The 23,272-nt window shown below is 41.8% G+C and overlaps 1 protein-coding gene across 5 annotated transcripts in view; it reads left to right on the top strand.

Moving 5' to 3' along the window:
• The first annotated feature begins 1,455 nt into the window (after nucleotides 1-1,455).
• MMD (monocyte to macrophage differentiation associated) overlaps nucleotides 1,456-23,272 on the top strand; it is a 73,764-nt gene continuing 51,947 nt past the window's right edge. For 4 of the 5 annotated variants that reach the window (XM_027624949.2, XM_027624948.1, XM_027624947.1 and 1 more), the window contains exons 1-6: nucleotides 1,456-1,741; nucleotides 9,123-9,204; nucleotides 12,364-12,524; nucleotides 15,921-15,995; nucleotides 17,782-17,883; nucleotides 19,756-19,825. In XM_027624949.2, coding sequence (XP_027480750.1) covers nucleotides 1,716-1,741; nucleotides 9,123-9,204; nucleotides 12,364-12,524; nucleotides 15,921-15,995; nucleotides 17,782-17,883; nucleotides 19,756-19,825 — 516 coding nt within the window. In that variant the 5' untranslated portion in view covers nucleotides 1,456-1,715. The remainder of the gene's footprint in view (nucleotides 1,742-9,122; nucleotides 9,205-12,363; nucleotides 12,525-15,920; nucleotides 15,996-17,781; nucleotides 17,884-19,755; nucleotides 19,826-23,272) is intronic. The other variant, XM_027624950.1, reaches the window with a different exon arrangement.

Raw genomic sequence — 23,272 nt, forward strand, 5'->3', positions numbered from 1 at the left:
AAACTTCTCAGCTTCCTTATCTGTGAAATGAGTAAGATAATGCCTGTCTCCTGGAGTTTCTGGGGAAATTAATGAAATAACCATGGAAAGCACCTCCCAGATGGGAGATGTTCAAGGAAAAGGAATTAGAATTCTGGGTGAAAGAATTTCCAGCTTTTCAGTGCTCCACTGCATGCAGAGTGAACACTCCTAACAAGCCGGTCTAACAGCCCCTTGAGAATCACCAGTTTGGGATGGGGGAGGATGGGTGTGGACTGGCTACCTGGAGGGGAGCACACCTAAATTCCAGGAGTGATAAGAGAAAGGATCAAGAAGCCATCCATCATTCACTTTCCTTTGAATGTCTCTTCCAGCAAGCCCTCGGGTTTTTTTTTTTTTTTTTTTTTAAGATTTTATTTATTTACTTGAGAGAGAGAGAGAGAGCAGGGTCAGAGGGAGAAGCAGACTCCCCGCTGAGCGGGGAGTCCGATGTGGGACTCGATCCCGGGACTCCAGGATCATGACCTGAGCCGAAGGCAGTCGCTTAACCAACTGAGCCACCCAGGCGCCCAGTCCTCGGGGTTTAAGTTTAGGAACAGGACCCGATTCACCGCTAGTGTTTGGTTTATTTGTAGCTGCCTAGATAAAAAAAAGAAAGAAAGAAAGAAAGAAAAAAAAGGGGGGGTGCCTGGGTGGCTCAGTCGTTAAGCGTCTGCCTTCGACTCAGGTCATGATCCCCGGGTCCTGGGATCGAGCCCCGCATTGAGCTCCCCGCTCAGCGGGAAGCCTGCTCCTCCCTCTCCCACGCCCCCTGTTTGTGTCCCCTCTCTCGCTGTGTCTCTGTCAAATAAACGAAATCTTAAAAAAAAAAAAATAAAAAAAAATTGGAGGGGACAGCAATAAACAGATTCCTGTGGAGGCTACCCCCATTTGTGGTTGTCACTGAATCTCAGAGTTTCTTAGTGATACCAACCTTCTCACGTGGCAGACAAGGAAAGGTTTTTAAAACTGCCCTGGGGCCTCGCACAATAGCCTAGGCGGAGCTGGCCCTCAAAATGGTGAAGGAATAAATGAACGGAGCTATGAAGAAATGAATGGTGAAGAATGAAGGAATGCCACACAGCCAGGACTAGAACGCAGACAGGAGTTCTTCGCAATTGTTCTTAAGATTCTTGGCCTATCTCCTCCTGCAATTTCTCCTCCTCTGGCCTCTGCCTCTTCGGTTTCCACCGTCCAACTCCACCCCTTCTAGAAGTGCTCCGCCTTCCCAGCCCTCCTCCTCTCTCATAGCCCCGCCCCATCGAACACGAGGCTCCGCCTCTTCTCCCGGGCTCTGCGGCATGAATGGCAGCGTTGCCGCCGCGCCGCTCGGGGTGCTGATTGGCCGCCCATCTCGTGACGAGCTGGCGGCCGTGGGCGCACGCAGGCGGGCGGAGCTGGGAGGGGTGGAGCCGGGCCCGGGGGCGGGGCGCGGGCGCCCGTGGGCGGAGGAGCCGGGAGGCGGGAGGCGGGAGGCGCCGGGGCCGTTTAAGCGGCCTCCCTCCCGCCCCCAGCCGCCGGGTCTGGCCCCGGCCCTGTCCCGATCCCCGGCCTGGCCCACTCAATCTTGCCTCGCCGAGCGGTCCGCCAGGCAAGCGGGCGGCCTCCGGAGCAGCCCAAGCCGATGAGGGCCGCGCGCCCTGCGGCCGGCGCGGACGAGACGGAGCTCCCGGCCCTCGAGGAGGAGCGGAGGATCAATGCGGTTCAAGAATCGATTCCAGCGGTGAGAGAGGGATGGCGCCCCTGCCCCACCGCCCGAGCCGGCAGCGGGTCCCAGATCCCGCCGTCCGGCGTGGGTCCCAGCTCCTCACCTGGTTCCATCCCCCCCCCGCGGATCCCGCGCCTTGGCCCAGGACCAGCTCCCGGGGGATTCCCCGCCCTGCGGTCCCTGGGCGATCCCCCTCCTCCGAGGACCGGGATCTCGTGTGTGACCCGGGTTCCCAGACCCCGAACCCCGAGCCTGCCCTGCTTCCAGGGGATCCCATTGCTCACCCGACTTCATCCTACCGACCCCCATCCCAACAGGGCTAGTGCCTGGCTCTGAGGACCGGAACCTCAGCCCCAGACGCCGACCCCGGTTACTCCAACCCTGGCTTTGGCCTCCACCCGTTATCCCCAGCTTGGGGGCTCCCGGGGCGCGCGGAAGAGGGGCCGAGCAGCTTCTGCGCCCTGCAGCAAGATTTGTCGTAAAACGGGGTGCTGGGCGTTTTAGTGCTTTGTGTGTGATCGGCCCTAGCAACAGGGAAACTGAGGCATGCTCCTCTGGTTTAGCCTTGCCTGGCCAGGTGTGGCCTTGCTAGTTCTCTGAGCTTGCTGGTTTAGCGTCCAAGGGCGGTGCTGTATTGGGCACTGCGAAGGGACAAGTTAGCATTCGGGTGGTGAGAGCTGCTGTTGAGGCGCCTGTGTTAGGAAATGAGGAGGAGGAACCCAGGAGGTGCCACCGGAAGGTTGGCCGGCAGCTCATTGACTGGAGAGCTGGTGGGAACGCCAGCCTAGGGAGGCACGGTGGCCTTAATCCCGTCTCAGGTCTCTGACATTTAGCAATGGATGGAGGCTGGCCCATGGTTCTGAGAGGAAGCTCTGGGCTTTTTTTTCCCCCCCCAATTCTTCTTCTTTTAAGTGGGTGAAAGTTCATCTCCCCTGTTTAACTCTCGATCCTTTGTCTGAATCTGTCAGCCATGGCCCCATTCCCAGACCTTCACTAGCAGGCAAGCTTGGTGTGCAGTGATGGGGAATTTGAAAGAAGAAAAGGAATGCATGCAGATCTTCCAAGGAGGTTATTGTTGAGTTTTTAGACATTGCCTTTTATTTCAGAATTTCGAACTGCACTTTTTTTTCCCTTTCCAACCCCCTAAGCCTTAGGATGCCCGCTCCCCCGTTGTGCTTCTCTCATTCCTCCCCCAGTCCCAAAGGGTAAAGGAGCCAACAATGCATAGGAAGAGTTGGGGTGGGCCGTGCCATTAGAAGGGTGATGAGTTTGAAGACTTGGATTAACTTATGAATATTGCTTATCACTCAGGGTGTTGAATGCCTGGCGCTATTCCCTTGGTGGGAACGTCATATCAGTGCTTCTGAAGGCAAAAAGGAACCATGATGTCTGGCTTTAGAACATGAAGTCAGGAATGAAGGTTGGAGGGGCTTTAAGGGAGAAAGTAACATACATTCAAGTATGACTGGTAAAGCCCTGTGCATGTGGTTTGTTTGATTTGGTTTTACTTCTTTGAACATCTGTGCGCTTCCTGTTTTCAGAGAACAGTGGCAATATTCTGTGAAATTACCCTTCCTTATTTGATTGAATTTGTATTTCTTTCCTATCCTTTGAATTCTCTAGAAAGGAAAAAAAAGGCCTTTTTTTTTTTTTGCACAAACATTAAAACAATGTTAAGAGAAATGGAAAAAAAAAAAACAAAACATTTCAGATCCTACCATCTCAGCTGACTGAACTACCTTTGCTGGATGCTAACCTACCCAGTCCTTATCATCAGTGTAGTAATATGATTTTGTGCTCTACTTCATTCATTTAAAGGTGAAAAATAGAGGCATTTCTTTTGGTGTGGCACAGACTTTGTAATTTTCTCAGTGAGTACACAGTGTCAATGGATATTTAACATTTATTTTCTTGATGGCATCTCCACCTACCCCTGATTTTCTTTGAAGATTGAATGATCACATAATTTCTTGTTTTTCTATTACATACAGAATTGGAAAGCTATTTCTCAGGGTAAATTTGAACTTGGACATAAAGCTTGCAAATACAAATTAACTCAACAAAAAAAGTCCTTTTTGTGTATTGTACAACATAAAATGTTGGGAGTACTATTCATCATCTCTTCAAGGCATATTCCTTATTTATCTTTTGAGCATTCAGAAAAGTTATAGGTAGGTACATTACAGAGAAACTGGAGGGAGGGACGTACTGTCTTTGAATGCATGTGTTACTTCTCCTGATAGATTTATCAAGACCCCCTTGAAGAGCGTTTGATTGCAGTAAAAACATTTCATTAGGCCATAGTTTGTAGCTATGTCTAAATTACAAGAAATGAACACCTTGCTGGTTTGTTCTATAATGGAATTGTGGTCATTGAGGCTTTGGATAAACTTCCAGAGTTCTGCCATTTCTGCAGAGGAAGGCTGTGAAGAAATTTAGCCCACTGTCCTAAGTGGAGAGCTCTATGCATTCATGGCTTCTCAAAAAGTTTAGGATGTGAAAAATGCCACTGGGACACAGAGCATATTTTTCTCGTGCTTTATCTTTTCCACATCTGAGTCTCCCCCCACACCCTCCTCTCCCAGAGTCATTTTCTCCCTATCACAGCATCCCCGACTGATTAGAATAATTGCTAACATTTATTGAGTGCTTATTTGTGCCAGGCAGTGGCTGGGTATTTGTGTATTACCAATCTCATTCTCAGCTCTAACCCTGGAAGACAAATATTTATACCCATTTAATAGACGAGCAAATAGGGTTAGAGAATAAAAGGGAACGTGCCACAGTCACATGGCTAGGGAAGGGTAGACCCGTTTCAATTCAATTTCCTGTTCCTCTCCACCACCCACGCTGCCAGTTCACCTCTCTCCCTGCTTACACAGTATCGTGTACAGCGCTGAGGCCGGGGACCCACAGAGCTTCTACTGTATGGTGTCGGTGCATTCTCATTTCTCCAGCCTTGCCACCAAAAATCCAAGGAAAAGGATGCTCCTTGCTTCAGCTCCAGCCCTGTGACCACTGGTTAGCTTCACACTGACTATGTGATAAAGTACCTTATTCACAAGCGTTAGGAAGTCTTCCAGGACTGCCTGTTGCCTTTTTTTTTTAACATGTTCTTAGAGCATTGAATTACAGGCATGGGGTAGTCTTATATATATGCCTTCCCTCTTATTTAATAATTAAGTTAAATACCGTCCACCAGTATCACCACCTCTGGCAATGGACACTTCCTGAACACTATGCTCACTCATAAATTGGCTAATAATAAGGTACTGTGTATAGGGGTTGGCTTATGTTGCCCCATCAAGTGCTGTTGGAAGAGCCCTTGGGGGGCGCCTGGGTGGCTCAGGCGTTAAGTGTCTGCCTTCTGCTCAGGTCATGATCCCAGGGTCCTTGCGGGATCGAGCCCCGCATCGGGCTCCCTGCTCAGCGGGAAGCCTGCTTCACCCTCTCCCACTCCCCCTGCTTGAGTTCCCTCTCTCGCTCGCTCTCTCTCTGTGTCAAATAAATAAATAAAATCTTAAAAAAAAAAAAAAAAGAGCCCTTGGAATAACCATGGTCTTAGCCTTTAAGAGTTTTCTTTTATGAGACTCAGGGTTCTTTTGGCCCTAAGATTGCCTGTTTCTCTTTGTTACATACAGAACCTGTTGGATCCCAAGTGGAACTAATTGACAACCGGATATCTCTCAGTTAAGATAAAATAGTTAAGCAACGGGCAGAATTTCTATCTATTCATTCATTCATTCATTCAACACTTACTTACTAAGTTCCAGCAATAAGCTGGGTATTGTGCTTTGGATTGGAAATGAGATGGTGGACAAGAAGGCCTTCTTGGAATTCACATTACAGTAGGGAAAGATGAAATTAAAAAAAACACATGTCGGAAAAAAACAATTTTTACTAATTCTGATAAGGGCTCTGGTAGGGTGGGGAGGGCTGAAATGATATTTTAGGTAGGATGGTCAGGAAAACCTCTGAGGAGGTGATATTTGAGCTGAGCTTGACAGGTGAGGAGAGTTGAACCTCTGGAGAAGAATGTTCTAGGCAGAAGTAAACAGCAAACACAAATGCCCGGAGCCAGATGAGACCTTGGTGGCTTGAGCAGAAAGGAGGTGTTGTAGCTGGAGGGTGGAGAGTGAGAGGAAGGTGGCTCCCTGAGGCTGCAGAAGCAGTGGGGCCCAGCTTGTGGGCTACTTTGGGAAGCCAAAGGCAGGTTTTAAGCCAGAGTTGGGGTGTGTGCTGTGATCTGGTTTTCATAGACTATTGTGGCTGCTGAATGAAGAAAAGAGTCTATATGGGGACAATCAGGGAGACTGATTGAGATTTGTATTTGTAGAGGCCAGAGATGTCAATGTCTTGATGTGTAAGGTAGGGTCTGTGGGACTGTAGAGAACTAGGCTGATCTGGAATATATTTGGAAGTAGTATTGACAACACTTGTATTTAGAGAATGAGGAAGACATAGGAATCAAGGACAACTTCTAGGATTTGACCTTGGGCCTCAGAGATACGCTGGTGGGTCATAGATTTACTTTCAGAAGGCACAGTGCTTTGGGCTATCTGTTCTTTCTCTCCAGCGTTTTGAAATTTTGTCATGGGAGGTTGGGGTTTAAGAATGCTGGGTAAGAGGGAAGCAAGAGGGTGTTGAAAGAGAAAGCGAGGAAATGAGTGAACAAACCCGAGTAAATAATAGTTTTATTAGGGGGGCCTGGTGGCTCAGTTGGTTAAGCATTAGAGTCTTGATTTTGGCTGTCATGAGATTGAGCCAGCTTCTGGCTCAGCGATGTGCATGGAGCCTGCTTAAGATTCTCTCTTCCTCTGCCTTTCCCCCCTCAAAAAAATTAAATACTAGCTTTATTAAAGTGTGTTTCCCATATCCAGGACTAAATTACCTTCCCTCAAACCCTGTAAAACCTGCTGGATATGCTCTTCTAGCATCAGATTACCGTTAGGGTTACTTCTTAGGTAGAGGCGGCTTCCATAAATGACTGCCGTTTTCTGTAACACTTGAGAACCTTTCTCATTCTTTTTGGGAGAAGAGAATAGAATAGGTTCATCGTGTGGAAGTAAATTTGCATTTTACTTCTGCTTTTCCATTTAGGTTTTAGGAATGATTTCTTCAGGAGGCTATGTTGGAGGCTTGATTGCATTGTAAATTTCTCAGCAGAACACATTGTGCCGTGGTTTTCCCTGAGCCCCAGACGGTGATGGGTTCCTCTCAGTCTTGCTCTTCCCTTGCCTTATTGTGCAAATCTGGCTCAGGCTGTAAGAGACTACCTTCAGTCACGTAGGTGGGATATTTTTCTCTACAACTTAAGAGTTTATTTTTACTCTCAGTGATTCCAGGTGGGCAGGGACGAAGCTGTCACAAACATGGCCACCCAGTTTCTTTGCTTTTAGGAGAAAATGTGAAAGTCTATCTCTGTTGCTCTGTAATGGCTTGACTATTTTTAGATTGGGCTGCCAGAGATATAAATTGCTATTTTAGTCTTCAGCCTGGTGGTGGGTAGACAAACCCTACTTACTGCACCCTAAACAGAACACTCTCAATTTAATCTACCCTCTACCATTTTGGAGCCTTCCTCTTTACCCTTTAAAATTCCTGATAGGGTATGCTACTTAGAAGTCTGTTGTTGTGTCTGGGAGTGATGAGGTAGATCCTTGAATGCTTGGGATGCTTTTAAAGCATTCTTCTCAAGACTGCAATTATTTTCCTTTTTACTAATAAGAGCTATGTAGCAACACTCTTGACCCTTAGGAAATTAGTAAAGTTACTTAAAGGATTAGCAGGGGAGAAAAGATTTATTTTATCTATGTGCAAGAATAGCTTGGATAAATTCTGAAGCTGTTAACTGTACCTTTCTCTTAAACAGTTTTCAAACCATCTGGCAAATTCCATTCAATAATATATATTCTGCACACTAGTTAGATAACTAACCCGTTGATGGTCCAAGTGAAATATCATCACTGTCCCAAATTCATTCCCCATTGGATTTTCCACCTAAACTCTGTGTATTGGGTTGACAGGAACTGCCATTTTCTCTTTATTTATTTGCTCTAAGGATAACAGACCCTTTTAATTCAGGGAGAAATGCTAGTCTTTTGTTCCTAAGCCGGGCATTGTTTAGGATGGCTTGACCATGTGCTTCAGACCTGGCTTTGCCATTTGGTTCAGCCTGGTACCATTTTTCATCATGGTAATTAATAAGGTGTGACTGGTCAGAACTCGTTAGTGGCAGATGACAAAATCTCCCCCTTTTCCCCCCATCTTAAAGTAGCTCAAGCAAAAGGATAATTTATAGCGCAAAACCTGCTGACGTCTTGCACAGGAACGCAGTGGGGCCTCGGAGACCTGAGTGCTGTGGGGCTCTTTCACCTGTTTCTCTGCATCTGCTGCTTTCGGGCAGCTGCTTTTTTATCTTCCTGGATTTACATCTCCCCTTTTCCAGAGAACAGACTAAACCAGCATCCCTCATGAAACATGGCCTGGGCGTGGGTGGGGTTTTGGAGGATCCTCACTCCCTACCGAAGTGGAAGAATACTGTTCCTATCTTCAGGTCCCGTGGTATTCATAGTTTTCACTGTATTGCTGTTTCCACAAAGTTGGCCCAAAGAGAAGTATGGAATATGGGTATGTGTCTATATGTATAACCGACTTTGATATTTAGATACATACACACACTTGTATGTATGTATGAATTTTATAGCCAGGGTACCAGGTACTATATATTTGGGTTTGAAAGCAAACTGTTTTAACTCAGGAAAAAAAATCCAGGTAAAAACATACCTCTAGTTTAGGTGGCCTAGAGACAGTCAGGTATCATTTATTTAAGCCGTCTGGTGCTGGAACAGGTAATGCAATATAGGGAAACTAGTTGGACAGGCCTGCTAATTGTGGAATGTAGGGTGTAAATATCTCCATGTGTAAAGCTTTATAAATTTTGGGAGAGAAAATTGAAATCTTATATTGTATCCCTTTTCATTGAATGGCAGTTACTGGCATTTGTAAAGTTTAGAAAGATTCCCTTGAATTTTTTCCCTGAGATTTAAGATTTGGTTGTGCCTTTTTTTATTCATATGTATTTTTTTTTTAGCATGGGGGAGTATGAGTTGAAGGGGGTGGATATGATTGATTTCTGTTTGCTTTTGGTTGGTGGAGGTTTCTCTTTTGAATAAGCTGAAAGAATACTTAATCCTATAAACTAGGGCAATTGCTTTTGGATCATGGCTGTTGGCTCAGTTTACACCTGTTCAGTGGCTTTGGTCTTGTTCCCGTAACTAGGTATTTCCAGCAGCTGCCTCTTCCATTAGAATAGACTAAACAATATTGGCAGCCTTCGCCATTGTTCTTTACATGCTTTGAGGTTGTCTCACGTGATGTCTTTTTGTTTGTCCAGGTTCATGAACCACCGGGCCCCAGCCAATGGCCGCTACAAACCAACCTGTTACGAACATGCTGCTAACTGTTACACACATGCAGTGAGTACGCATTTTCTGCCCTTTGTGTCCTTCCCAGAAGGCTCTGCTGAGAGGAGGTAACTCGTACCCTCGGCCCAGTTGGTTGGATATACCTAGCTCTGTGACCTCACCCACCAGTGCATCAGTGTTGGGTCATGATACCAGAAGCTGTGTGAGCGTATCAGACCCTTCGAGTGCTCAGCCAGCTCTGTCCATCCTAAACTGATTTTCTCTGACAAGATCTTCTGTAGAAGAATAATAGTTAAGTACCCTAGTTATAGGAAAACCAAAAAGACAACTATTTATGAGGACTGTCACCTCTGCAATGAAGTGAATCACCTTTTCAAGACAGTCAGCTGTGTTCATGTGGCAAGGAGAGTTCACGGTGTTGTTGAAAAAGGTGTTTTCTTACCAGGTGATCCCTTGAAACAGGTAGCCACCCCCTCCCCACCTCCACAGCATCTACTGCTTTTCAGAGCAGATGTTACTCCACATTATTGAAGAAAAAGCTGAGTTGATCCCTAAATTCTTAGTGAACGTTTTTCTTCCTTATAAAAGCAAAACATGCTCATTATAAGAAATTTAGAAAACACTGAAGAATATGTAAGAAAAACAAAACTACCCAGAAATAAATTAACACTTTGGTGCATTTCTTCTATTTGCGTGTTGTGTTCATGAATATGTATTTTCATAGTTTTCCTATTAAGGTCGCATTATTGACATTTTCTTGTGTCATTATGAATGTCCCTTTATCTCTGGTTTCGTTATTCCCTTTGAAAGCTGCATTTAGTGAGACTTTGGAGGGAAAGGAGGTAGCTGCTATATAGCTGAAGATAAGAAAAAGAGAAGGAGCCCAACTTAATCCTTTCATGAAGAGTGCTTAGCACAGGCTAATTATTTTAGACAGTACAAGACAGTGTTAGTACATATGTCATTATAATAAAATTTGTTTGAATTCTAGTTGTGCCTTTTCATGTCTTTAATCCTCTTCCCCAAAGAATAGTTACAGTGTTTTCTATAAAGAAACAATGATGCCAAATAAACCCCAAACTGATTTCTAGTAGAATCCTCTATAATCTCATAGAACAATGCCATTTGGTCATTCCTTAGCATAAATCAAACTTTATGAAGCATCTGTTTTAGGTATTGTAATGGTGGACTTCAGATAATACTTATTAATACTGAAATATCATCCTAATTTATCACTGGATGTCCTTTTGCCTTGGGTGCTAAAAAGACTTTTATTTAAATAATTAATATGCTGGAATGTTCCTAAAGGGAAAAATTAGTACCTGACATGCCTGCCCTGGATTATGTAAAAGAGCTTCAGTAATGAAATTGGGAGTAACCTCTCTAGTGGAGAGTCTCCCTGGACCCATGGCTTAGATTCTGGGAACAGGAAGGATTTAGTGGAATTCTTTAGACTTGAGCTGACCCCTGTCTTTGGCTTAGTGACACACTTATGTGGAGTGAGCTTTGAGCAGAGGGTCAAAATGTTTAGAGTACCAACTTGGACTAAATAAAGAATGCATGGCCTGATTTGATTTGTCTTCGATACCTGTCAGAATTTCCATCTTTTATTCTTGAGCAAATATTTGATGAATTTAACAGCTAAAAGTAAAATTATTTCCAAAGATAATTGTCCAGACCCATAAGAAAAAGTTTTGTGTTTGTATGTGTATATTTAAGTCTAGGACAGCATTAGGATATAAGGAATATAAAAGTTTGAATAATTATTTGGCTTCTTCCTTCACTCATTGCTCCAATATACATCCATTATTTTTTCTATTTACCAACTGCAAAACACACATGAAAGTTACAGGTCCAGTGCCATGATAGTTTCCGTGCCACTGACCAATGAAAGTAATCAATGAAGTGTTCGTTACTTAGCATTATCTTGAGCACTTAAATATAATAGTTTGGCTACTGAGATGCACAGCTCACCTTTAGGAATATTATTTGCTGGAGATGGACTTGAATGATCCCTTAATCTCCTGGGTATGTCATAAGTTAAGGAATACTTGTAAAAAACAAAGTTAAGGGAAAAACTGACGAAACCTCTGTGTTAATTTTTTAGAACAGAAAATGTCATCTTATTAAACTTACTAAACTGTACCCCTGATTTTTGGCTTCCAGAGAGCAGTAACGTTTCTAAACAGACAAAACAGAACAAAAACACTTCCATCGTCATCGTTTCGTTAAAGAGAGGATACTTTAACATGAAAAAGTAGAAAGGACATAATCTCAAAATAATTAAGTTCTGTCTTACAAAAAACTTACTTTATTGTCATTAATTTTCTCATATCGTCTGGGCCAGCGAAGACTTCAGCATTTGAAACTTAAATGCTGATCTTATCTAGAGATATGATATTTTATTGCAAGAGGGCAAAAATAGGTATTGGGGAAAAAAGATAAGATTGCTAAAGTTTGCATTCTTTACCAGGTATGCTTATTCTAATATCTAATAAAGTACTTTATTTTTCCTGAGGATGTTTATTATTATAAAATGTTTACTAGTCTTCAGTTTTACTGTGAACAAAAAAACTTCTCTAAAAAGAGGAAGTCTTCAAAAAAAAGTTTAGTGGTGGTACTCATATGACGGCCATTGAAATTTGTGTCCATGTGGAGTATAAACTATGGTACAGAAAGCAAAATTCTCTGTAAGATTATGGTCTCTTAAAATTGCTTGAGTAGGTGAGAATGGATTACCCTTGCTTACCTGAAAGGTGCTATTAAAAACAAATAACCCAGAAATGCTTTCACTTGGCACTACCTCCCAAATTGGTGGAATGTGCAGATCCATACTAACAATCAGAACACAAGTTGTACAGTTGATTTTGCATATGTGGTGTATATTTTAAGTACCCACTTTAAATCACATTAGAGAATAGGGTGAAATACATTCTTATGTAATGAAATTAGGATAAAAAACATCCGCTCTGCCACAGTTGAGTCATGTTGCATCCGTTACCACTTATTCGGGTACCCAGTGGTGGGCACGGTTCCTGGGCCCTGAACAGCACTCGCTGTCAGCCATGCTGTCGCCGACCACCGCATCCACGAGAGGCAAATGTTTAAAATGATCTTTCTAAAACTGTCCCTGGGAAACCTGTGTATTTTGAACAGAGATCTCAGTTTCGCCAAACCCAGGGTATTTACTGTTCTTCGCTGTTCCCTCAGTTCCTCATCGTTCCGGCCATCGTGGGCAGTGCCCTCCTGCATCGGCTGTCGGACGACTGCTGGGAAAAGATAACCGCATGGATTTACGGGATGGGCCTCTGCGCCCTCTTCATCGTTTCCACAGTATTTCACATTGTGTCGTGGAAGAAGAGCCACTTAAGGTACCGTGGATGGCACGCTAGTTCACCAGATCAGAATAGCAGACTCAGGGTAGCCTCCCCTCCTGCCATGTTTCAGTCAGGTTGAAGCTACAGAGTAGATAGACATTTTCTTGCCTCATAGACTATGATGCTATGCCATTATTCAGGAAATTTCCAATGGATTGGACAGACTTAGAGGACCCCCATATGTATCTAAGAAAGCAGGCCTTTCTCAGCAGCCACCAACAAAACCACACTGCTTCCCCAAGACTTATACATCGTAAAATCCCAAAACCTGTCCTTTAATGTCGTCAGGCATAGCACACGTAAGAGCGCGGTGGCTGTGGAGAAGGGACAGAGTACACTGAACTTGCAGTCAGCCCGGCCCTGCCACTCAGCCTTATGTAAGTCACCTGACCCCAGGGAGCCTCAGTTTCTTCATCACTAAAACGAGAATAATAATGCCTGACTTCCAGGGTTCTGTGATAGGTGGATGAGATAATGCCTGCCAAAATGATTTGAAAATTATAAATGACCAGGACTTTGTCATGTAAGGAGGTTTGCTGCAGTTTGGGTTTACTGTTTTGCAAAGTTCAGCTTTCAGAATTAGGTCCTGTGTATCTGTTCAAACAGAATTCACATATTAGCTGTCAGGTACCTTCCAACCCAAAGCAGGCCCACTAGACTCCCAATAAGGACATAAAAGCATTCCTCCTTTGAGTGAAAGATTAATTTGGGGCATGCAAAGGGAGAAGCACACCATTTAGTTGCTTATGGAATACATTCCGTACAACCCAAAAGCGCAAAATTTCTTTTCGTAAAAGGAGGATTCAGAGCAGACTTAGAGTGTTTTAAAATAATAGAATATAGCTTTTGGTTTTACAGAATGCCAAAAAAAATCTCAAACAATTCAAACAATCTAATATTAAAAAGACATGTATTATTTAAGAACAGGGTTTGGGATTCGTGAGATGATTACTGGTCTCCTTATAAGTAGAATCATAGTTTCAGAGCAGGAAGGATCCTTAGGGGTTTTCTAATTCAAACCCCTTAATTTTCACCTGGGGAAACTGAAGCTCAGATCAGTGAGACTGGCAGAGTCTGATCATTCTAAGACCTCTGACTCCCAGTCCTAGGGGTTTTTCATCCACACCCATCTCAATACTGCTTATAGTTCCCAGCCTGCTACCTATGCCTAGGTGACCATTCCTTGGGCCTAAAATAAAACCACAGCATTGAATCATGAGGGCTCGCTGGGGTATATTCACAAGCCTCAAAAGTACCTGTCTCCCCAGCACATACTGTCACAGAGACCAAAGGCCAGAGTACTTCATTATCTTCCTGGCACAATCCGACACTTGTGGTTGCCTCGGCTGACTTGGCTTTGATGTCTAGATTTCTGAATCAATAGAGTTGTAGATGAATCCTTCGGTATTCAGGGCCTCCCTCCCAGGGGCTGAAGAAGGTGTAATAGAAACCAGGGTCTCTTGAACTTTGAAATAGCACTGCTAGAATCAAGCCACATGTGGATTTTTGCTCTGGATTAATTTTTTTTAATATCCAAATATAGCCTTATTTAGAAGCAAGGGAATGAGCATTTATTGAGTACCTACTATGTGCTAGAAGCTGTGCTAATGAACACCTGCTCTACGTGATCTCACTGAATGCTCACACATACTGTATGATAGAAATGTTGTCATTTCTATTTTCCCTGTGAGGAAAGTGAGGGTCAGAGAAGCCGGGGTGGATCTTGAATAAAATTATAGGTCTGACTTTACCTGCTGTAACAAGTGCGTAACAGTCTAGAAAGCTGAATTAGAAAGGCTCCAGACCTGGCTAGGAATCACAATCACCCAAAGAGTTAAATAAAAGATTCTCTTCTTCCCTCCACCCTGTACCCCATGTTCTAGCCATTTTAAAAATTTACAATCTTCTGGACTAGAGTTTATGGCTATATTTTATAAACTTCCCAGGTGATTGTGATATGCAGTCAAGTTTGAGAAGCATTAATCTAGTGTTTGCTTTTTTAGACCTGTGACCTAAATTATTTTCACGTCACTAACATGATGAACAATAACCGTCATGAAAACATCCTCAGCTTGCTTTGGTTGACACTGTGTATGTGGTGAGGCAAAATCTAACACTAGCCCTAAACCAAATTACAGCTCTCACCCTTGAATGCTGAAAATGGATTCAAGACGATGCAATGCATTCATACTTTTAAATCACCTCATTAAAGGGCAGATTCTGTCTAATCCGTTGGGTGACTAGACCTCACTGATCACGCCAGATCTTTGTACACTTCCTGAATTTTCAGTTTTGGAAGGAGGAACCCACTTAGAAATCCAGGTGGCTACCTGCTTGCAGCAAATGCGTTTTTTTGTTTTGTTTTGTTTTTTGGTTTTGGTTTTGGTTATTGCTGTTCCTAAATTAGTTTCTGAATTTCCTTTATTATAACTTACTGTCTACACTAAGATATTTGAAGTGAGAGGTTCTCTGAAGACATTCTAGAAAGATGAAGAACTACTTCCTGCCCTGCACAGTGATGGGGGTTGAGGGGTGGTCTGCCCTCAAGGAATTTCATTTTTCTATTACATAGGATCTAAAAGAAATGGAAAATATCAGCCAGACAGATTTTGTTTTTTTAACCACAGATTTTGTTTGTTTATTTTAACCAAAATAAATTCAGAGCTCCTGATTACTGTGGGGTTCTGCCCCTGTATCTCATACATGGTGACTACTGTATGTGAAAGCTTAAAAATAATGTAAAGCTTTTACATGTGGCTTTGTGTTATTAAAAATAGCTGTGTAAAGATTAATGGATAAAGAAATGTGGTTCATATATACAATGGAATATTACTCAGTCATCAGAAAAGATGAATACCTACCATTTACATTGACATGGATGGAACTAGAGGGGATTATACTAAGTGAAATAAGTCAAGCAGAGAAAGACAATTATCATATGGTTTCACTCAAATGTGGAACATAAAGAATAGCGTGGAGGACCGCAGGGGAAGGGAGGGAAAACTGAACGGGAAGGAATCAGAGAGGGAGACAAACCATGAGACGCTCTGGACTCCAGGAAACAAACTGAGGGTTACAGAAGGGAGAGGGGTGGGGGGAAGGGGTAGCCGGGTGATGGGTATTAAGGGGGGGCACGTGATGTGATGAGCACTGGGTGTTATATGCAACTAATGAATCATTGAACATTATATAAAAAATTAATGATGTACTATATGTTGGCTAATTGAATTTAAATTAAAAAAACTAGCTGTGTGACTTTGAAAGCCAAGTTATAACTTCCACAAGAAACTAGAGCAGGAATGGAAATTACAACATGCTGGAGTGATAACCCATGCTGCCAGTCTGAAACTTTTCTAAAAACTTTGCCTAACATGTTTTTCCCCCAACTAGGACAGTGGAGCATTGTTTTCACATGTGTGATAGAATGGTTATTTATTTCTTCATTGCTGCTTCTTACGCTCCATGGTAAGATACTGCCTTTCTATGTTTGAAGGTAGTGTGTTTTGGGATAGAATTTCTGTCCTTCCTTCCCTTCCTCCTTTCCCTGCCCCATGCATATACCCCATCCCTCTCCTTCCAACACATGCATACATGTTTGTTTGTTTGTTTTTTTCACTTGGGCCAGATTGCAGATTTTAAGGGAAGAATGTCACTGCTGTTCAGAATATATATCTGGCATTGGATTGTTCACGAGGAAGTGCCAGGAACTTGTGTGTAGGTAGCACACTCATTTTGAAATATGTCACCTTTGCCTTCCATGTTCTTTCTATATACTGCGGCTGTTCAGAGTACTTGGACATCTAATCATTTAAGTGGAAATGCTGTAAATATGTGTGAGGAAAACAGGCTGACTTTGGAAATTTATCCTATTTGTCTACAATTCACTTCACAGCACAGTAGCTACTATATATGGAGTGCACTTCTCATTTCTTTAGCCGTACAAGTAAGAGAACTAATTAGTTAGCTATTTAAAACACCTAGTATTCTGGCTCAGTGGGTGGAGCCTGCAGCTCTTGATCTCGGGCGGGGGGGGGGGGGGCGGGAGGAGGTGGTCGTGAATTTGAGCCCCATGTTGGGTGTAGAGATTACTTAAAAAAAAAATAAAAATGAAATACTAAAAAAAAATAAAATACCTAGTATTCTATTCAATTTTTGCTCTTTCAGCCCTTTTGGTATAGATTAGATAGAATCTTTTGTTGCCTGGAAACCTATGATTAAAGGAACATTAGATTCCCTCTATCAAGACATGGTCCAGTTTTAAACACTCAGAAATTCATTTTGTGAATTTCAACTGCAGTAGTCACAAGAAACAGCAGGCCTCTACTTTCTAACTTACTCAGCATCAGTCATTAAGAAGAAACCTAATTATCTGTTGGAATAAAAAAGTGTCTTTTCTCCCTAATACTTCTCACTAAATTATAGCTCTGCATCATATTGGAGCAGGAATACTTACAGACTTTTGGGAAGTATTCCCTGACTTAAAATAAGGAAATAAAATTTTTAAAAGCTGAGGAATCAAATATTACAGTAAGCAACCTGTTCACCTGTTGTTTTCAATAGGTAGGTAGTGCCTTTCCTGTTTGGAAATAATAATTTTGTACTCATAGCCAATCAGAATAACATTTGGGTTTTTTTTTTTATCATAGCTATTCTTAATATGAAATGAGTACAAATGAATTTGCAGCATCTTAAAATTCAAGCTTTACAAGAGCCCACAGTTAAATTCTGACAAAATGTCTTTCATAACATATGTTGAGCTAACTCTTCTCATGTTCTCCCTTGGCAGAGATATTGGTAATGGAGATACTGGGTCTGTGTATTAGGTATCTGCTGTGGGTATGGGATCCTGGTTGAGGATTCTGTTCAGGGTACTCATTAAGCTTTGTAAGCAATCTGCTCCCAAATACATTATCAGAATTAAGCTGATTTGACAGCAAGTCTGCCTAATAAGGAAAGTCGGGCATCACAGGTGTGGTGGAACTCACTTCTGCATATCTCCTTTTAGCTGGTTCCATTTTTAAACCACGTTGGAACTAATTCTAAGTCAAAGGTCAACTAACAATTTTATCCTTGAATTATTAATTTTACCTAAATTGCCTGAATACCTCCATGGCATGTTGAATGCCTTTTCATCCTGGTTTTATGCTAGTACTTGCTTGCCCAGTTTTCAAGCCTAGAGGAAAACACAGGTCCTGTGAATTCCCTTCATTTATCACTTCTGTTCTTTTTTGTCATGTTTACAATTTTTTAGGTTAAATCTCCGTGAACTTGGACCCCTGGCATCTCATATGCGTTGGTTTATCTGGCTCATGGCAGCTGGAGGAACCATTTATGTATTTCTCTACCATGAAAAGTAAGAGAAAATAATTTACATTTGATAGTTTTAAAATTAACTACCTAAATTCTGTTGACGTTACGACAGTTTGCTTTATATTTACACTTCAGAATAGTAGAAATACATAAATAGAATATATATTGCTTTTAGCAAATCTTTGAAGCCATTTGGTGTTCATTATTGGTAGACAGATTGCTGTGGGAAGAACTAAATGGCACATGTATGATAGGATGCATTTGAGGGACAGACCGACTACCATTTTAGTCATTCGGATGTCACTTCACATCCTCAGGCGACTGGCCTTATCAGCAGCAAAATAGCCTTAAAACTCTGTGATCCATACTTAGCACATGAGAATAAAAACTGCTTTTTTGAGCTTTCAATGAAGACTGAAGATAATAGATAAGCACTGGAACAACACTTACCTAGATGGGAACCCAGAAGATGTTCCAAACTAGGATTCCCTGAGAAAGGGGATATTTGGAAGAGCATCTGAACTCTTAATATCCTAACCATGGGGCACATTTTTTAACCTGTTATTTTTAGTCCATAGTCATAAGTATTAAGCAAATATCAAAAGGAAAGCTTACTGAAATTTAGCATCACGGCTCCAGAGGAGACCTTCAGAGTCATCTATTCCAGCTTCATGCTTAAAAAAATGAGACCATTTAGGATGTGCATCAAATTAGTGATTCATCTAGAATTAGGACCCAAGAGTCCTAGTTCTTATCCCATGGCTCTTTTCCTTATTTCACGTGCCTGAATTTGAGAAACTCACAAGCATGAAATCATTGTCCCTGAGTACAATTTATTAGCTTATCTATTGTCATTGGCAGAATGGCTCTAAGAATTGAACATAATTTGTGTTTATCACAAAGTATTAAATTGTTTCCTCTTTTCAGAAGAAAATGGCAGTTTTCACTAACTTACGACTTTGAAATTCACTTAAGTTGCATTTTTGACCACAATTAGTTATTCTGAGTGGTGTTATATAGTATATATATAAATTCGAGGAAACAGTTTGCTTCTTGGGCTCAAACACCTAACTTATATCCTTGGATAAAATAGCTGTCTTTTCTCCTATTCCAGGCCTCCTTTTACACCAAACCCACAAACCCATTCTTCCCCAGTTCCCTGATAAGATTACTTCATAGTGGACTCTGAGTATAAAACACGGACAATGAGATGTGATTGGCCCCTGACCATTTGGTTGGGCAGTATTAGGGAGTGCCTAAATCATGCCAGGTACTATGCTAGGCCTTGCAGATACGAACATAAACGAAACTTGGCCCCTGCCTCTAAGGAACTTAGAGCCTACTTTGATTAGGCAGAAACGTGAGCTGAATCTTAGTACAGTGTATTTCTTAGCATTTTCAGACATTCTATAGCCTAATGCGATGAGCCTTACAAGTTGGAGTTTGTGCAGATGCAAAATAAAGGGACAAACAAAACTATATGCCCTTCATTCCTTAGGGCTAACATCCCTTTGCCACTGATAAACCCGGCCCCACGCAGCATCCCTGTCTGTCTTCATAATTTCAGTTTCTTATAGCTGTGGATAGGAGTGGTGAGGAGGGCAAACACTCTGGGATTGGGAGGGGGAAAATGCATGGTGGATTGGATGCAGTAATAACACTTTTTGTAGCAAACATTTTCCAAGTCGCATGTGGCGTTTGATGCCATTTCAATCCTGTAAGAAACGCTAGTTCATTGTGACTCAACTATAGTATTTTAATTAGAGGCCTAATGGTCTCCTGGGAAAATATATTCATTGGAATAGTTTAAGAGTTTGCATTTCTTTAAAAAAAAAAAAAGGTGGGGGGAGCTGGAATGGAAATTGTCATAAATATTGTAGGAATAGATACAATTAACTGCCTTTCTATCCTGCAGGTATAAGGTGGTTGAGCTCTTTTTCTATCTCACAATGGGGTTTTCTCCAGCTTTGGTGGTGACATCAATGGTAAGAAATGGCTTCATAATTTTAAGTATTTCACCTTATTTCCTTTTAAATTGCTGGGGCTTTTCATTGGTCCATAGATATGACATGTAGCTTTTCTTTCTGAAGTTATGACATCTCCATTAACTCCAAAGAAAAAGTATATAAATAACAAAGTGCCTGCAATCTATACTAGCTCCTGGTTGTAGTTTGGAGAAGTTATATACTGAAGTATATTTCTTTCCATATGATCATCTTCTCTATGGGTTGCTTTTGGATAGCCATTCTGTTCACCCCACCCCTACCCCACCCTTCTCCCAAAGAGGCATGAGGTCACCTGCAGATAAGTATTTTTGCCTGAATCGTTTAGTGTCTTAACTATAAATCCATGGAGGAGGGTAAATTTTTTTTGATGTCTTACAATGAAAAAAAAAACCTATAAATTATTGACTTATTAAATCTTAAGAATTAGAAGGACCACAAGAGGTCAGTTGTGTCAACATTTTATTTAGTATTTCCCAAAAGTCTTCACTCTTACTTTTCTTTCACTTGCTTTTAAGTCACATATATTATTTCTCTTTCTCAGGAAAGTGCTTTTCTTTTTTTTTTTTTTTTTTTTACACTTTGCTTGAAAATTTCTTTTGAGGACTTTCATGGGTGGAAGTAACATTACCTATAGTAGGCAGTCAGTGTGTATGCTTTGAACTTCCTTTCAAATTGAATTGCTTTTGAAAATCTGTGTGTATCAATTTGAAAGAAAAGCATATCATTATAGCCTTGTGATCCCATCCAACTGGTTATTTTGTGCCATTAGCTCCAGTGTCTTAGGCTCTGCATTTTTTTGGCATTCGCCCCTATATTAATTAAGGAACTCATAATGTGTCTAGTTTGAATTATTTTCTCAGTCTACAAAGGTCAGAAGAATTGTACTTATAATTTCACTCCTGTGCCTATGAGCTAAGAATGTATATAGCCCCTACCTGGTCACAAAAATACCTGTAAAAGGTTTAGAAGTTACAGGTTTGCTTGTTTTTTTCAGAGGATAGGTCTTACGAGAATGTGTCAAAATATGTTTCTTTAAGGTAAGAGCTTTATCGTAGCTTTAATAATTACCTAGCACCAAAAATAAATTATAATTTAGTTGGTAAAGGCAACAGGGAAGAGTGAAGGGAAGGAGGTGAATGATGGAAACGAGAAAATCTGCCTTGAAGGCCATATAGTTAGAGGGCAATTCACGACACCCAAAGCAACATAAGCAAGGTTTGTGTGTGTAGGTTACTAATCATTACAGTAGAACATCAAATAAATTCCCTTGGGGTATCATAAGAGCAGGTTTATCCAGTATTTTTACTACCCTAAATCTTGGCATTTTCACAAGTCATACAATAGTCAGTGACTAACGTTTGTGATAGTCAAAACAGGATAATCCTCACATACCCCCTCTCCCCCCGGTAGAACTCAGCACCAAGCAGGAACCTACAGTTCATTTTAAATAAGAAACTATCATAAAGTTTTATAATGTCTTCGATTGGGAAAAACATAGGCTGCTATGGGAGCACATGATCCAAGCACTAAAGGAAATGATGTTCAAGCTGATTCATAAAGACAGAAGAGAGCCTAGGGATAGGAGGGATGATGCAAGCTGTACAGGAAAGAATATAGCATGAAGGCAGGCCTGGAGAGGGGGAAAGCACTAGCACCTTTAAGAATTAAAAGTAGTTCATTGTTTGGAACATGAATGTGTGTACCTGTTGGAGTGTGCCTCTATGCTTGAGGTGGGTAATTATGCAGATAGCATAAGTCTTGTAATAAAGCTGGAGAGCTAGACAGAGACCAGATCAAAAAGAACCTCATAAGCCATCTGAACTAACAAACAGTGTGATTGGACACTCAAAGCTTTGATTCTGGTTGGAATATTGGGCTATCAGAGATTTATTCTTCTGCCATAAAGAATTATAAAAAACTGGCAAAGTATTGGAAACAACTGTTTCTTGGCATTGGACCACAGACACAGGACTGTGTCCCTTGAGGGAATAGAAACCAAAAGATGAGCTTCAAATTTGCCCCAGTTTTCTCCCTGGGGACACTTTCCAAACTGCGACAAAATAAAGTGGAGCCAGAGAGCAGCAGTCAGGGTGGAGGAAACAAATCAGTATTTTAGCTACTGAGCCTGCTGCAGTTTTGGGGGAGGATTCTGGAGAAGAGGGAGCTTCACATAGAAGTGTCTCCAGAAATCTACAAAGGGGTTTCCCTGAGTCCTTGCCCAAATACCACACTGCATCTGTGCAGGGCAAGTCTCTGCATGCCCTGGCCGAGTGGCTGTGGGACAGCTGTGGGACAGCTGTGGGATAATGGAGAGTCCAGAGGTGCCTGGTGCTGGAAGATATCAGAGGCCAACCAGCCACAGTGGAGACACCATGCTGAGCAACTCAGGTGTTCAACTGAACCCAGCAAGTCGACCTCCACACTTAGGAGAACTACTCCAGCTCTCGAGTGAGGACTACCCTGGAACTGCCATAACAAAGCCCAAAAACAAACCTGGAAAGGATAAAATTGATCCTCTGTACATAAACTGCCTACCAGAACAAAACTCAACATTATTGAAAGGAACACAACAAAATCTATACTCTCACAGCTTGGCATCCATTTATCCAAACAAATATTAGTAGATAAGCAAGAAGCAAGAAAATGTGACACCACGCACCTAAGGAAATACAAGTCAATAGAAACAGATACAAAGATGACAGAGATGTTGAAATTAGCATACAAGGCCTTTAAAACGTAATGAGTAAACAAATGCAGAATCTCAGAAAAGAAATGGAACTACAAAAAAGGAACTGAGTGGAAATTCTAGACCTGAAAACAATATGATAACAAAAATTTTTTGAAGCGGTTAACAACAGATTGGATACTACAGAAGAAAAGATCAATGAACTTGAAAATGCGTAGACATGCTACATACTGGGAGAAAATACTTGCTTTCTCTGTATGTATCTGACAAAGGACATGTATATGGACTATATAAAATACTTCAAATGAGTAATAAAGAGTCCTATAAAAATGGGTAAAACACTTGAACAGACACTTCACAAAGGTACACACATATCCAATAGGCCCTTGAAAGAGCCCTCAACATCATTAGTCATCAGGAAATGAAAATTAAAACCTCAATGTGCTACCAGAATATACCCTGGAGAATTATTAAAATAAAGACTGACAGCACCGAATTCTGGCAAAGATGTGAAATAACTGGAACCCCAACTCATTCTTGGGGGTAGTATAATATGGCAGAACTATTTTGGAAAATTATTTAGCCATTTATTATAAAATTAAACATAGATTTATGACTCAACAGGTACTACCCAACAGAAATGAAAACATAATCTACAAAAAGACCTCCATAAAGCCCCAGATGGAAAGAACTGATAAAAAAAGAAGCCAGGGGCGCCTGGGTGACTCAGATGGTTAAGC

Source organism: Zalophus californianus, chromosome 16 (genome assembly GCF_009762305.2).
Source record: "Zalophus californianus isolate mZalCal1 chromosome 16, mZalCal1.pri.v2, whole genome shotgun sequence".
In the NCBI taxonomy this organism is placed as follows: domain Eukaryota; kingdom Metazoa; phylum Chordata; class Mammalia; order Carnivora; family Otariidae; genus Zalophus; species Zalophus californianus.